Source organism: Balaenoptera borealis, assembly GCF_965194805.1.
Source record: "Balaenoptera borealis genome assembly, chromosome: 15".
NCBI lineage: Eukaryota > Metazoa > Chordata > Mammalia > Artiodactyla > Balaenopteridae > Balaenoptera > Balaenoptera borealis.
In genome coordinates this window covers 59,173,982-59,190,281 of record NC_138871.1, presented here as the reverse complement: position 1 = coordinate 59,190,281, position 16,300 = coordinate 59,173,982, and the positions used below count along the sequence as shown (strand labels likewise).

At 41.2% G+C, this 16,300-nt stretch overlaps 1 protein-coding gene across 12 annotated transcripts in view; it reads right to left on the bottom strand.

Annotated features, from left to right (window-relative positions):
- SLC8A1 (solute carrier family 8 member A1) overlaps positions 1-16,300 on the bottom strand; it is a 426,970-nt gene that overhangs the window by 66,457 nt on the left and 344,213 nt on the right. For all 12 annotated transcript variants that reach the window (XM_082358042.1, XM_082358037.1, XM_082358041.1 and 9 more), the window contains one exon: positions 687-962. In XM_082358042.1, coding sequence (XP_082214168.1) covers positions 687-962 — 276 coding nt within the window. The remainder of the gene's footprint in view (positions 1-686; positions 963-16,300) is intronic.

The following is a 16,300-nucleotide window of genomic DNA, read 5'->3' as shown; positions in this document are numbered from 1 at the left end:
TTTTTAAAAACAAACTCCCAGGTAATTTTGATGCCCATCAAAGTTTGAAAATTACTGCTCTCAATGTTATGTTCAGGAGGAGGAGATCTTACTCAGAGGAGCGAGTACACATAACGAGCTACAGTTGCAGGCTGGGAGAAAAATTCAGCTTAGCGGGAATGCATGAAGGGATGTCCACCTGGCCTGCTCATTTCGCTCAGGATAACTTTTTCCTGTTCTGATCCATGTCTATTTTTTATTTACTCCCATTAATATTTGGGTCAAGAGAATCATCAGGTCTTAAGTATTTATCTTAGTTACCCAACAAATACAGCACTTCATCCAAACTTGACTAAATACATAGAAGACAGAAATTTTGTTCTTGAAGATAATTCTGTAGTTGTGTTTTTGAAAGTTCTAACTGTAATGGGAAGCTGACCTATCAATCTATCCATCAAATCAATCTGTTCTCTCCGTGCAGGCAGGCCCTCTGGGAACGCTATCCTGTCATGATGACACCGACCAGCTTTCTAACCTTGAGAAATGCCATGACAATGTTCTGGCAGTGACATTATGCACAGCTCTGGGCTTTTGTCTTTCATAGGCCTGGTTTGTTAGCACAGCACTTGGAATTGTAGCAACAAAAGGGTCAAGAAGGCAAATGGGCTTCCACTCCTGGGGGAATCACACAGGGATGTATTCATTACCTGGCACTGAGGTTCCAAGCGCGACGAACACTACCGCGGTCACGGAATCCTTCAGGCCGATGGTGCAGCCAAAGTGGGAAGCCAGGTCTCCGATGAAAGCCGTCAGTACGCCAATCATGAGGATGGAGACGATGAAACACGCCCAGCCATTCCAGTATTCTGTAGGGGGGACGAAGGCGAAGAGAACCTTCCAGAACACAGTCAGAAAGTGCATCACGTAATCGAAGCAGGAGGGCAGCTTCTCTTCCCCACATTCATCGTCGTCGTCATCTTCCCCTAGAGAGAAAGGAATGAAGAACATTTCATCAAAACCTGTGCTATCAGGGTTTTCCTCTCTCCCACTTTCTCCTTCCTAGGCCTGTTGGCCCTCCCTTGAGAGGTGGGTGAAGCTCTGGGTTTTCCAAGAGTCAATCATAATCAACCAAATCATTATTAAGGTACTGACATGCCCCCTCGCTGTGGTTCACGGAACAATAGCAAAACCTTAAGCCCCAACCAGTTTTGGTTATATGCAATCAACACATACTTTCTACTCCCACGTCACCTCCCGTGAGCATTGTCATTTCATAGAAATGAAAAGGATTTCTCCCCAAAGGCAGGAAAGTTGTGTACCAGGCTTGGAAAGAAGCCTCTTTTAATGAAAGATGACTGACAGTTCTTCTACCAGGATTCTTTCCTTCCAGCTTGGAGTCTAGCTCTGGGGATTCATGGCCATATGATCCTGTATAGGACCATGTTCTAACAGGGGCCTCTGGGCCCTGCACACTCCTCCAGCTTCACCTCCTGCAACTGCTTCAAACTCAAACTTCAGCCCAGCCAAATGGAATTATTTGCATTTTTTAAAAAACTGTATGTAATGTACTTTCTCCTACTTTTGTCCTTTATAACTAAACGTGCTTGGCATATCCTAATCCCTCCCTCTTTATCCTTTAAAAAAAAAAACAAGGGAATTTTTTAGAAATGCAAATTCCTGGCCCCGCTGCATCAGAAACTAGGGGAGTGGGGGTGGGGTGGGAGGTGTTTGAACAAGGCTTCCAGGTGATTCTCATGCACGCTCAATTTGAGAACCAGTCTCTAGATTGTGCCTGTGCACTTTCCTTCTCCATTTGACTATGAGCCTGTCAAGGGCAGGAATTTGTCCATTTTTGTGTCCTTAGTGTTTGGTCTAATCGCTGGCATGTCCATGCATGCATGAATTTCCACTGACTTTATGTAACTACTTAATTACATAATACACATATGTAACTACTTAATTATATAACAACACACACATATAACAATGTTGCCAAGTAAATTCACAAAGCTTACTACTTAAAGGAGCCAGGAAATTAATAGTATTCTAAAACGGAAACTTCATTTACAATGATATAATCCCCATTCACATATTTTAAAATTGAGCTACTGAATGTCACCTCTTCTTGAAGTGGTGGCTAGTATATATTTACGTGTTTTGTAGCCATTTTGGAAAGAACTTCTCCTTGAGACTTTGTTTCACCACTACCACCTCCCCGAACCTTGTCACCAGGGGTCCACTTCCTCCAACCAATGCAGCTGGCAGCAGGTGAGGCTGTCACACTTCCCAGCTGTCTGCGCAATGTTAGATTGCCAGCATGGGGCAAACGTGCGTACTCTTCATGAGACACTCCTTGGTGAGGCCATCTGGAGCAGCACATAACTGGGAAAACCCTCTTAAATCCAAGGAGCTTTGAGGGAAAAGTGCCTCTTACAAAACACGAGTGTCTGGATTTGTAACCTGTCATCTTACAGGACGAAGGAAGAGGCAATGGTTCGCTCTTCAGTGAGTGCACAGTCAGAATTATTATGCACATAAACTTTGGGGATCTGCAGAGAAAGTAGCCTCGTCTTTGACGCTCTGGAAGGTCTCCAATAAGCTCTCGGGAAGCAGCCCTCAGCAGGTGGATGGAATCACCTTTGGAAACGAACTAGGTAGAGGACTTGACTCAGGTCAGCCGATGGAAAAGTGTGTCTCACTAGAGTGAAAGAGCCTGGTTGACCATGTTAAAGTAATTGACCAAGGAGGCCATTAGACTGGAGTGGCTCTAACACCTTAGTAACCAATGTAAGCAAGCCGAAACCTCAGCCAGAGTCAATTCCTATACATACATTTGTATCTGAGAAAATGAAACCGAGGAACCATCATTCACAAACAGCCCACCTAGGCTCTCCTAAGTAAGGCAACTGCTTAAGCTAGAGCCACTCAGTTTCCTTGCTTCACTTCTGAGTCTGCTCTATAAGAGACTGTTCCCAGCTCCTATCGGCAGAGTGCCCCTAACCACTTTCGGTTTGGTTCTGCCTGATGTGAATCCATGTTTGCTCAAATAAACTCTTAAAAACTTTTAGTGTGCCTCAGTTTATCATCAACCATTTCCTACAGTGCTCACACTGTATGGTTATTACATATTTCTAATATCATCTGTGCCTGAAAGTAGAAGATGCTTTTAAGTAAAAGACCATGTTATGGACTGAATTGTATCTTCTCCAAATTCACATGTTGAAGCCTGACCCCCAGTCAAAGAATGTGACTGTATTTGGAGATAGGGCCTTCAAAGAGATGCTTAAATGAAAACGGGGCTGTTAGGGTGGCCCCTTATCCAATCTGACTGGTGTCCTTATAAGGGGGAATTGGGACACAGAGAGATAGCAGGGACACATGCACGTGGAGGAAAGACCACGTGAGGACACAGCAAGAAGGTGGCCCTTCCTTCCTCCAAGTCAAGGAAAGAGGCCTCGGGAGAAGCCGAACCTGCCAAAACCATGATCTTGGACTTTTATCCTCCAGAACTGAGAAAACACATTTCTATTGTTTAAGCTACCCAGTCTGGGGCATTTTGTTATGGCAACCCTAGCAAATTAGTACAGCCCCTTGGGAAGCATCCTATGTCATAGCACTGACATATAGGAGCGGCCACTCAGTGTTTCTATTACTTACTCCTTTCTTGTTTCCTTATCCATTTCTTCTTTTTTCCTTCTGTTACTGAACCAGGTTCGTTTTGCCCCAAGCACAGCAAGCCAAAACGCTGAGGGTTTTTCCCCAAGGCAGCCAAGCGAGGAGACAGGAGAACAAATCTCAAAACTCCCTCTATGAAAGCAGAGGGTTCAGGGTATTTATGGGAAGACGAATAAAGAAGCAGGGTGGTCTGGGGTGTGGGGAGCATGGGGAAAGGCGATTGGAAAAAGGTGCGGTAATCTTGGTTCTGCGCAGGCGTAACTAAGCACGTTCAAAATGTCACTGAGTGGGCACCCACGCATGCCCAGTTGGAGGGTCAGCGGTCCCACCCAGCCTTAACCAGCTCAGTTCCAACCAGACACAGCTGACTCCAAGTTCCTAAAACAACTTGGGCCAACCTCTTATTGTTTAAGCTACTTGGAGGACCTGCAAGTCTCAAAATGGCCTTGATTAGTGAAGGCAGGTGAAATGGATTTGACTCTCAGTTTCACTTCTTTCACCTTTCTTCCCATTTCCCTTTTACCCTCCACTTGAGCTCCAGGTGGAACTCACTGTGAGAGCTGCAATTGTCAGTCCTTATTTGAGGGGGGGAGGAAGAAGAGGACCATGCTAATTATTTCTCTACCTCCTTTTCTCCCTATTTCCCAATCCAAAGGGGGGAACTGCATGTACCCCAGGAAAGCTCAGAAAAAGCACTAGACTTTCTAGTTATATTTATTTTGTATCTGATCCTTCAAAATATCTATATTTGTAAGTATTTTATAATTTCATAGGGGGTATGATTAAAACAGTTTGGAAAACACTATAGAGTTTAATCAATCATTCATAGAAACACAGATTATTCTGCCTCTAACTCTAGAAAATTACTTAATTTGGGGTGTCTAAGTCTCATACTGTGGAGACGAACAAGAAAACAAATAACGAAGCTTCTGAGAAGAAATGACACTTACAAATTGAGAGTAGATGTTGTATTTGTCTTCAAGATGGAAATAATAACACCTTTCCCATGAGGGATGTGCAGGGGAATAATTAGATCATCTCTGCAAAGTGTCTGAGGATATTTCAAGGTAATGATTATCATGGTAGTTATTTTCCTCCACTTAGGATTGTTACTGTGTTTCCCCATCATTATTTAATTACTTAGTCAAGATGCTGGGTCCTAAGGTGATATTCTAGGCTTTTAAAAACAAAATCTAATATTGCCCTCTGGAATTAACTTTATGACTTGTAAGTGTACAATGCAAAATGTGTGTGTGTGTGTGTGTGTGTGTGTGTGTGCATGCAAGAGAGAGAGAGAGAGAGAGGGAGAATTTCCTTCTGTAGGCTTCCAACATTATAAGGAATATTAAACATCTTAATGCTTAAGTCTGGACCGGGAGGCCCATCTGTTTTATTGAATTTGAAAGTAGAAGTGGCTTCCCATCTTTTTCCTGGGATCTCACTGCTCTTTATAAATTTTAATCTCCCACTCAGATGTTATTTAAATATTAAAAATGACCCCTGACTGCCACATATGATGCACAATTACCTTGTCTTGGAGATGGACAAAGAAATATTATGTTCATTCATCAGCATCTGGACTATACTTAAAAGTGTGCTCCTTGCAAAGAGGAGTGGAGCATTAAAACACACACACACACACCCACACACACACCCACACACACACACCCACACACCTGGAGCATCTTTTATGTGATGGTAGAGATGACAGTAATTTGCTGGTATGTTTGCCAGCTCAGGGTTACTGGACGCTATGTAATTCTTTCAAGTCTCTCTTCTGTATTAGCAAAGAAACAGGCAGGTTGGTGGGTTTCCTTTTATAGGATCCCAAACAAAGGATCCTCTTATCCCAGAATCCTTCCTTTCAGCTTTATGGATTTCACTAATGGGAAGATAACAAACAAGCTGTGTTTGATTAATCCCTTCCATGGCTTTTAAAATGGTTTCTTTGATTCATACTGGACTTCCTAAATATAACTACAGAAGTAGTCTAATCATTAAAACCACAGAGAGTGGACAGAGCCTCCCTTCAACTACTGATATAATAGTACTTGCCCTGGCCCTGCTCTGGAGCATGAGAACAAGGGCATTGTCAGCACAATTAATTGATCAAGAAAGGCAATCCCTGGGCTTGGCACCTGCAGAGTACACAGCAGCTAAAGTAAACCAGGTGTTAATTTGTATTCTTCTATGAGATGCTCAGGGTTTGGCCTCAGGGAGAACTTTAAGAGCTAGAAATAGAGCCTGCTGGGGTGTAATGGACATTTGGGTCTGACGACTTAAGTCAATTTCTGGTTCTGATAGCTTGTTTGGGAGCAAGACACTTGACCTTCCTGGGCCTCAATTCCTCATCAGAAGAGTTTCCTAAATCCCACATCACAGAGCTATTGTGAGGACCAGTAGAGGAAATGTCCAACTCCTTTGTAAAACTGCGAACCCCTTTACAGACAGATGTGCCATATTCCGTCATTGTTATTTGTCAGAAGAAAGGCAGTAAATCAATATGATCTGAGTATCTTGATTGCACAGAATCTATATTCTGTTTGAATGAGCCGTTATCACTACAGCTTCCCTGAGCTGCTTGGTTTTAAGAAGAAAAAAGGAAGAAAGGAACAGAGGGAGAGAACATGATGGGGTGTCTACTAAATGTCAGACACTGAGCTAACTTTTTTCACATACCTGATCTTATTTAGTCCCTACAATAACCGCATCATTAATCCCATCGTACAGATGAAGTTCACAGATGTTAAGTGACTTTCTAAAATAATGACACAGTCAGTAAGTGGCTGAGTTGGGATTTGATCTAACAGCCCAGCGAACATTTTACTTCCCATGATGTCTTGCTGAAGCAAGTGGAGGACTACAGCATCGATCGTCACACACTGATTCAAAGTTTGAACCTGAGAATTCTTCTGATGCCCCATGCTATAGAAATGCAATGTTGCCTTCTTGTAGGACTGTAGAAATGATGTTGCATCATCAGTAATGTTTGTATTCTAATTTATTTTCTAGATATGATATGTTTTTGGCAGTCACCCATATGCTCTTTCTCGAGCTCCTGGGGACCACCTAAACCCAGGAGACAAGACAATACCGTAAGGGAGAGCATCATGGTTATGGCTGATTTTGAATCTCTAGAGTGTGGCAAGTTATTTTCATTTCCAGTCGTCAAAGGCCAACCATTTGAATCAAACATCCTGGTTTGCATCTAGCTCTTCACTCTAGAATTTGGGAAACTGGCCTAAATTATCACAACTCTGTAATGGAAAGCAGTTTAGAGAATCTTGTTAATCTGAGAAACTGACTATCAATTCCTTCTAGATATTCATTTATTTATAATTAGTCCATTTTTATTTTGCAAGACTATCCTCCAACTATGAGAATAATGAGAATGATCACAATGCTTTCCGGGAGTATGACGCAATGGATTTAGAATGATATTTGTGGGCAACCACACTGCCTTCCATGTGATCTTCTAAGCCCAGTAAGCGTTACTCAGCAGCCTCATGTAATATACAAATCAATAACCATGAAGGTAGATCACTACAGTGGTTTTCTTCATTCTGTAGACATTGTTTTGGGCATAATTTCTTTCTGAAATTTTATTCCTTTTTTCCCATGTGGTTGATTTGATTTTGTGTCTCTTTAGTTTCTGAGCACAAAGATTTGTTCTCTTCAAACAGATTAACAAGCTAATTTGTTACTGAATGGGCTTTCTCTTCCATAGCTATCACTATTTTTTTTTTTTGCAACCCGCTATACAATAATTATAAATCAAGTTCTACTCTTCTGTTGTATATTTCCATTTCTCTTATTCAAAGGTTCTTACAAAATTACTAAATATTTTAAAGGAAAGAAACTTTAGCAATTAGCTAATTTACCCCTTCTAATTTTAAGAGAACAAACTGAGAACTGATTCAACTGATGAATTTTTGTTCACCTTACAGAAAAACCCGAGCAAACTTTTTGGCCAAATACTTATTCTCTGATGCAAAGTAGAAGATGTCAGCAACTTTTCTTCCAAGTATATTGCAAGATAATTCCTTATCAACAGAGATCTCAAAACACAATTCACTCAAATTTCTAGATCTATGAGTTGCCAAAGCACAGGGAAAGAATACAGACATTTGCTTCTATCAAATGAAACGTGTGGGGATTAGAAAAATACCTGAACTTAAAGCACTGGAAGGGTTTCGGAGCTTGCCAATGTCAGCTCCCTGTTTAATGTGAATTTCTTTAAAATCTCTTTGCCAAATAGTCACCCATGCCACACTTGAGAGTCTCAGCTATTAGGCAGTTCATAGTCTCACAATGCACATTTTAACAGCTCTGGCTGTCAGCTTGGGCTGGTAGGTCCATTCATTTGTCCAGGTCCCATTCCTTAAGCCACGTGGAGTAAGTTTAATTGTGTTCCACATGACATTCCTTCAGGTACTTGAAGCTGGCTCCTCTCATTTCACCCTCAGTCCTCGCTCCAAGTTCAGTCTGGCCATGCTCCTCTGAGCAGTCTTCTTCTTCTTCTTTTTTTACTTTTTATTTTCTATTGGAGTATAGTTGATTAACAATGTTGTGTGAGTTCCAGGTGTACAGCAAAGTGATTCAGTTATACACATACATGTATCTATTCTTTTTCAAATTCTTTTCCCATTTAGGTTATTACAGAATACTGAGCAGTGTTCCCTGTGTTATGCAGTAGGTCCTTGTTGGTTACCTATTTTAAATAGAGCAGCGTGTACATGGAAGGGTAGGGGGAAGGGATAGATTGGGAGTTTGGGACTGACATGTATACAGCCTTCTTTTTCAGAATGCAGTGCGTGGAGCTGAATGCAACTCCAAGAGGCGCTTATTTGCCTGCATCGGGGAAGGTCTTTCGCCATCCTCATTCTGGGCACTTTTGTTAATGAACACGTTGGACTGACATCACATATTGTCATACAAGTAAACCAACACCAACAATCCACTGTTCCAAAGCCATTTCTAGGTCATGTCTTCCATTTTCCACACTAGCGTAATTGATTTTGGGGGACACAATTGTACAATCTTTCACCTGTCCTTATAGGAAGTGATTAAAAGAAGTGATTACTTAACTGTGTTTTCAGTTCATGTAAAACTGGACTGAGTTTTAGTTGTCATGAGAAAACTCGAACCTTGATAGCATACCAGCTCTTTCTAAGAAGTGTCATTCTTGAAGCCTTCTTTAAAATGTATTTGGATTATGACAAAGTCTCTTGGTGTGGCTAGTTGTCCTTGGGGGTGGCGGGCTGTGGGCCCTTCTGATGGTCTCTAGTCTCACTGCCCTCATCCCCTGCAGCCAAAGGCCTGAGAGCAAGCCTGGTCATATATCAAGAGGCCCGTCTTTACTAAGTCGTGGGGATCAGAATTAGTGTGGAGACCCCACGCCTAAAATCCACTGTGCCTAGACACCCACAGCTAGGAGTATGTCCTTTATTCTAGAGACTTGACTGATCTCTAGTTTTCATTCTATTTCCTTGGAGAGATGCATTGGATATCAACATCATGTTGTAAGAAATATGAGTTCAAGACTGCTGCAGCTTTGTGACTTGAACTTCTGGCCTGTTCTTAGATGGAGAGAACACCTATATAGGCCCTGTTAATCATCCCCACCATCTACTTCCAAGCCAGAGATAGCTATGGGCCATTCTGCCCCACAGGACCTGCGCTAGTTTCAGCCCATACTTGGGCGGCTAGGGACAGGTGATGTGTGACAATCCTGAAAGGGACACTTGAAGGCAGCTCACTCTCTGCGCATAACTTTCAACCCTGTTGGAAACAAACGAACCCCTGGGTGAAATTTTCCACAAAGAACAGAATGCTTAATAGTCTAGGTCATTATGGACCTTGTTAGGATGGTTAACACAGCACAAGAAATATCTAACGTGACAGAAATATTTCTCAGCAAATGTGGCCACTGTCAAAATGAAAAACGGATCCACTAAGGAGTTCTAGCTCCATGCAAGTTTGATTATTAGCCAAATGAATCCGTTTAAAGCTGAAACTCGATTGCTTAGCCTCTTTCTTTTTAAAGAATTCCTCTATGTGAGCTGAGGGCTCCTAAATGACTGTGGGCTGACATAATTAGTCACATGTGGTTTTTGCCCCAAGCTTTATTTTTGCAAAATCACTCCAAGTCAGGTTGAGTCTTGAAATTCAGAGTGTCCTCTTACCCTTTACTGATTGTAGGATTAACAGAATTTCAGGCTCTTGCAATAGAGAAGCATCTTGCCTGCAGACTGGAGCACCTAAGAAATAAACCTCCAAAAAGTAGAAGTGATACTCAGCAAGTGTAGATGCCTCCTGCTAGTTTAGATAAAGTGGGTAGTATGTGGGCACACTAGATTCCAAGACTGGACCGAGGGCTCTGATAACTCTTTGTAAATACCAGCAGCTGTGTCTGAATTAGCCTCCTGGAGTGTGGGAAGCTGCGCGTTGGAGGAACTGTTTGGGCAGCAATAACCCTGTAATTGTCAACAACAACAAAAATCAACATTATGTCCTAGGAAAATGTTGACATTTATATAAAGGGTAGATGTGTATCAAAGGTCGCCCCACATGCAGAGGAGCACAAAGACGATCTAGATTCTCTTAAGATGCTGCTGTGATTAAACTATAAATTCAGATTCACTTACTAAGTGCCTACCTTCCCGCATATGGGTCAATACCCACATTCCACTCAATCTCCCAGCAACCTGGTAATGCAGGTATTATTTTCTCCATTTTAAAGATGAAGAAATGAAGGCTCACAGTTTAAGTGACTTGCTGATGAGATTTATACTCTTTCCATCACTTTACTGCAATTACTTGACCCATTTTTCCCAGAGAAAAAAAATCTCTGTGGTTTGTCCAGCAACAATCCAATCTGATAAAAATCTAAGCTCATCTGGCATTACTCTATGAAAAGTGTAATTAGGAAATAACCTACCTCCTTAAAATAAACCCCTGCATATGCTACCATGTATAAAATATTGAATGCTCTTTCAGGGAATGAATGGATGGTCCTACTTCCTTTCTTCTTCCTAAAGAGTCTGGTTTTCTTTTACTCTTTGGGAAAATCCTCTACTAGTGGTTTATATCACCCCTGGAGGGAAGTGGGATTTTCTTCATACTGTGGCAAACATCAATCTCTCTGCATAGAGAATGGAATGGACTCTAGATAGCTCTTGGGCAAAGACAACTCCCCTGCTTTGTGATTGCTTTCCTGGTCTCAGGACCACTTGAAGGGACTTTCTTCTGATCCTGGGGTTTGTGAGTTGATCTGCCGGCAAAGTGGTGATGAAAGTGGGGTATCTAGAAATCTCATCATGGCCTCAGTTTGCACAATACAAAGTGACTGCAATCATTCAGGGTGCCCCTCATCTGCTCGTCCCTGCTCCCTTCTCTCTGTTGTGATTTTCATTGAGATGCCAGTAAACAGGGCTCTGCACTGACAGCAAAGAGGCTTTGATGATTTCCATGTTCTTGGGCAACTCACAGATTCATCTCCTGGAAACAAAGGCTAGCCTCAGCTAAATTTCTCTTTGGTGCTGTCGAAAAGATAAATGAGACTTTTTTAAAGAGAAGTGAGAATCTTATATGTAGTGAAATCGGTTTTGGACAAGAGGATTAGCTCCTTAGTGGAATTCAGATGGAGCGTCCTGTTCCCTGACTGCACGTGAACACTTCCTTTAAAGGGTAGGCTGCCTAAGGTGGGTGTTGACAATCAGATTTGTCTGTTCGTCAGTGGATTTTTTCATCTCTCATAAAAAAAAAAATCCTGTAATGGAGCTGTTTGATGCTTTTCTTTAATATAAAGCATCTTTAAAATATCCCTTCCCCTCTCATTATCAATGTCTGTGGCCTAGTTTCCTTATTTGGTTAAGGCATGGAGAAAATGCTGTTACGTCTATAGGTCTGATCTCTAAAAGTATTTCAGGTCACTGTTTTGTACCATAAGCCTAGGCTGAACCTCTAACCTGAACCAATATCCCTAGTAAAATAACCAATAAACCTCTTCTTCAAAGGGAATGCAGTGGTTAAAAGAGTAACTTTATTTGTACCATTCGTATCTGCAGTGAATATTTATTCATCATTTACGTGTCAGGTACAGTTCTAGGCATTGAAAATGCAGACAAATAAGACCCCATAAAATGTCCATTCTGGTAAGGAGAGATTGATAGTAATCAAGTAAAACGAATGAACAAACATCATTTTTCATCAGATCTGGGCTCTGAAGACACTGAAGTCAGATAGTTTAATAAAGAGTAACTGGGTTGTACAGAAGCTCCTCTGCGGTGGTGACCCATGAGCTGAGACCTTAATGCTGAGAACATCCAGACATGGAGGGAAAGTCTTCCATGCAGGGGAAAAAACTAACGCACAAGCCCTGACGCAAGAGCAAAGTACGAGGAATAAAAGTAATAAGCTTGTGGCCTACGGGCATTAGATTCTGGGATGCACAAGTGTGACAAGATGGAAAGAGTACCAACCTTGGAACCAGAACCTATGGGTCCAAGTGTGAATCCCAACTTCTGTTTCCCCATCTAGTAAACAGGTTCATGAATACCTACTGCACAGGGTTGCCGTGTGAGGCTGGTGTAAACACAAAACAACTATTCATCAAGAGCAGGGCCATTCACTTCTTTGTTTTTGTTTTTTTTTAACATCTTTATTGGAGTATAATTGCTTTACAATGGTGTGTTAGTTTCTGCTTTATAACAAAGTGAATCAGTTATACATATACATATGTTCCCATATCTCTTCCCTCTTGCATCTCCCTCCCTCCCACCCTCCCTCTCCCACCCCCCTTCTCCCACCCCTCTAGGTGGTCAAAAAGCACCGAGCTTATCTCCCTGTGCTATGCGGCTGCTTCCCACTAGCTATCTATTTTACGTTTGGTAGTGTATATGTGTCCATGCCACTCTCCCACTTTGTCACAGCTTACCCTTCCCCCCTCTCCATATGCTCAAGTCCATTCTCTAGTAGGTCTGTGTCTTTAATCCCGTCTTACCACTAGGTTCTTCATGACTTTTTTTTTTTCCCTTAGATTCCGTATATATGTGTTAGCATACTGTATTTGTTTTTCTCTTTCTGACTTACTTCACTCTGTATGACAGACTCTAACTCCATCCACCTCACTACAAATAACTCCATTTCGTTTCTTTTTATGGCTGAGTAATATTCCATTGTATATATGTGCCACATCTTCTTTATCCATTCATCCGATGATGGACACTTAGGTTGCTTCCATGTCCTGGCTATTGTAAACAGAGCTGCAATGAACATTTTGGTACATGACTCTTTTTGAATTATGGTTTTCTCAGGGTATACGCCCAGTAGTGGGATTGCTGGGTCGTATGGTAGTTCTATTTTTAGGTTTTTAAGCAACCTCCATACTGTTCTCCATAGTGGCTGTATCAATTTACATTCCCATCAACAGTGCAAGAGTGTTCCCTTTTCTCCACACCCTCTCCAGCATTTATTGTTTCTAGATTTTTTGATGATGGCCATTCTGACCGGTGTGAGATGATATCTCATTGTAGTTTTGATTTGCATTTCTCTGATGATTAATGATGTTGAGCATTCTTTCATGTGTTTGTTGGCAATCTGTATATCTTCTTTGGAGAAATGTCTATTTAGGTCTTCTGCCCATTTTTGGATTGGGTTGTTTGTTTTTTTGTTATTGAGCTGCATGAGCTGCTTATAAATTTTGGAGATTAATCCTTTGTCAGTTGTTTCATTTGCAAATATTTTCTCCCATTGTGAGGGTTGTCTTTTGGTCTTGTTTATGGTTTCCTTAGCTGTGCAAAAGCTTTGAAGTTTCATTAGGTCCCATTTGTTTATTTTTGTTTTTATTTCCATTTCTCTAGGAGCTGGGTCAAAAAGGATCTTGCTGTGATTTATGTCATAGAGTGTTCTGCCTATGCTTTCCTCTAAGAGTTTGATAGTGTCTGGCCTTACATTTAGGTCTTTAATCCAGTTTGAGTTTATTTTTGTGTATGGTGTTAGGGAGTGTTCTAATTTCATACTTCTTTGAATGCTGCTAAACTGTTGGCCCAAGAAAGTTGTGGTCTTTGCTTCACTTAATCCTGAAGCATCACGTTATCAAGAAACCCAGAGGTCCTTAGGTGACATCAGGGGACAGGCATGGAATAAGGGCAAAGGTGCTGGTTCCATAAATGCCAACTTGGAAAGAAGAATGAGAGCGGTGCTGTGTGGTGTAGCAAGTACCCTGGATTCTGAAACAGCCTCTGTGTGACCTTGGAGGGAATTCTTTCCCTCTCTGGTCTCAGCTTCTTATTTATTAAAAAAAGCAAGGTTGGACTAGCTAATCAGTAAGCTCCTTTTCAGGTCTGCACCAGGATTCTGGTCTAAGATGCTTTCTCAGGACATAAGAGACAACACCCAGCCAGATGTGAACAGGCACAGGCAAGGCAGGAGAGAGGCAAGGGCTGTTGGGTGGTGTCAAAGCCTGTTGGTTCATGCAAGTGGCTTTTCACTGCAGGAGTCAGAATGACAAGGTTTTTATCAAGACAGCAGGCTGTTAACAGCAAGAATTAATGCTGCAAGGCACTTTCACAAGGCTCCTCCGCCTGTGTGTGTGTGTGTGTGTGTGTGTGTGTGTGTGTGTGTGTGTGTTTTGGGGGGGGATTGGTTATGTTTTCTCCTCCTTCCACCTCGCTGGATTATGCTGAAATGTTTCCCCCACTGGAAACAGTGTACAATGGCTCCCGCCTTGGGATGAAACCCCCCCTCAATACCTCGTGCACTGATTTGGAAGCAACAACTAAAACTGTATTCACATCGCAGCAGCCGAAGCCAACAAAAGAGCTACTGGATCCAGTGATGGCGCATTGTTTGCAGAGCTGAGCTGCTGCCTCTCCTCTAAACCGCATTAGAGACGTGACTCCAGGCTTACAAATAAGAACGCTGAATCATTCCCAAGCCTTTGGTACAGTGTTTTCCTCAAGATTTTGTAGTAAGCAATTTAAGAGAAAAACAGCCCAACAAGCCAGTATTCTTTTCAGAAATATTAGCTAAAGCATATCCAGGGGCCAGAAAATAATTGCTTGCTTCTCCCGCCTTCTTGTTCTCTCACCGCCGTGTGGCTGGCCTGCCTCTTTCTGAAACTAAGAGTTGAAGCTACCTGATTCAACATTTTATTTTGCTACCACTGACATTTTAAAGTTGATAGATATCCTAGATTTGCTTTATCTACCTACCAATATGGTCCTAGAATATCTGCCATAAATAGTTTCTTTATGGAACTTACCGTCATCCTCTTTGTTACTCATGCCCTCTGCTTTTCCTCTTTCTCATTTTGGATCATAATAACCAGCCAAAAAACACTAAAATTCCACTAAGGAAATTGACAGAAAATGCAATTTTAAATATAGATTTGCATATCCAATTTGCATATGCAAAAATAAATGTATTATATGGGTACAATTACATGCATTTGTATATCTGTACGTTCTGTGTATATTATATACGAAATAAATGTGTCTGAAACGCTTTGAAACATGGCATATGTGTGGATGAGGGTATGTATGTGTTTATATAGATTTTTTCTAGATCAGACATGGCAGTATGATATAGGGAAAACAGGCTTTTAATCCAGTTACATGTAGATTGGAAAACATTGATTCCCACCTAAATTCATTCACTCTTTATTCAACAAATTCTTATCACTGTCAAACATTGTCCTGGGTACTAGCGAAATAGTGGTAAATAGAACAGATTTGCTGTTGTTAAAAAAAGTATTTTAGGGCTTCCCTGGTGGAGCAGTGGTTGAGAATCTGCCTGCCAATGCAGGGGACAGGGGTTCGAGCCCTGGTCTGGGAGGATCCCGCATGCCGCGGAGTAGCTAGGCCTGTGAGCCATAATTACTGAGCCTGCGCGTCTGGAGCCTGTGCTCCGCAACAAGAGAGGCCGCGATAATGAGAGGCCCGCGCACCGTGATGAAGAGTAGCCCCCACTTGCCGCAACTAGAGAAAGCCCTCGCACAGAAACGAAGACCCAACACAGCCATAAATAAATAAATAAATAAATAAATAAATAAATAAATAAATAAACAAACAAACAAACCCAAAGTTAAAAAAAAAAAGAAGTATTTTAATTTAGACTCTTTCTACTTCCAAGAGGACTTGAGCAGATCTGTACCTATTAATAAAGTTAAACTATTTTAAGATAAAACAGGACCAAAAAATATCTGAAGAAGGCAGAAATAAAGGATACTTTCAGACATGTAAGTTGAGTGAACATTGAATACTTGGACAAAAAAAATTGACTAAGCTTTCTGATGGTCAAAGCAAATAAGAAAACACTGAAAAAAAATTAATTTGCTGAAAAAAAACAAAACCTAAAGTAAGAATTTATCATGTTTTCTTTAAATATAGTAAGTGACATCTTGAATAATAACTCTAACTCTAAGGAAAGATAAAAATACTTTTCAAATATTATACTTTAAAGGTAAAAATTAAAATTATGATTAATTTATAATCCAGTGAGAGCAGTTTTGATAGGGGCTCTGATAAAAAGTTAAAGAAGCTTTACTTTCCTGATATCTAATTCAAAGCAAGGAAGAGCAGCTACTGAATTTAACGTGACCATTAGACAGTGTGTCTTAAGCATTAGTTCTCTTAAATGAGCT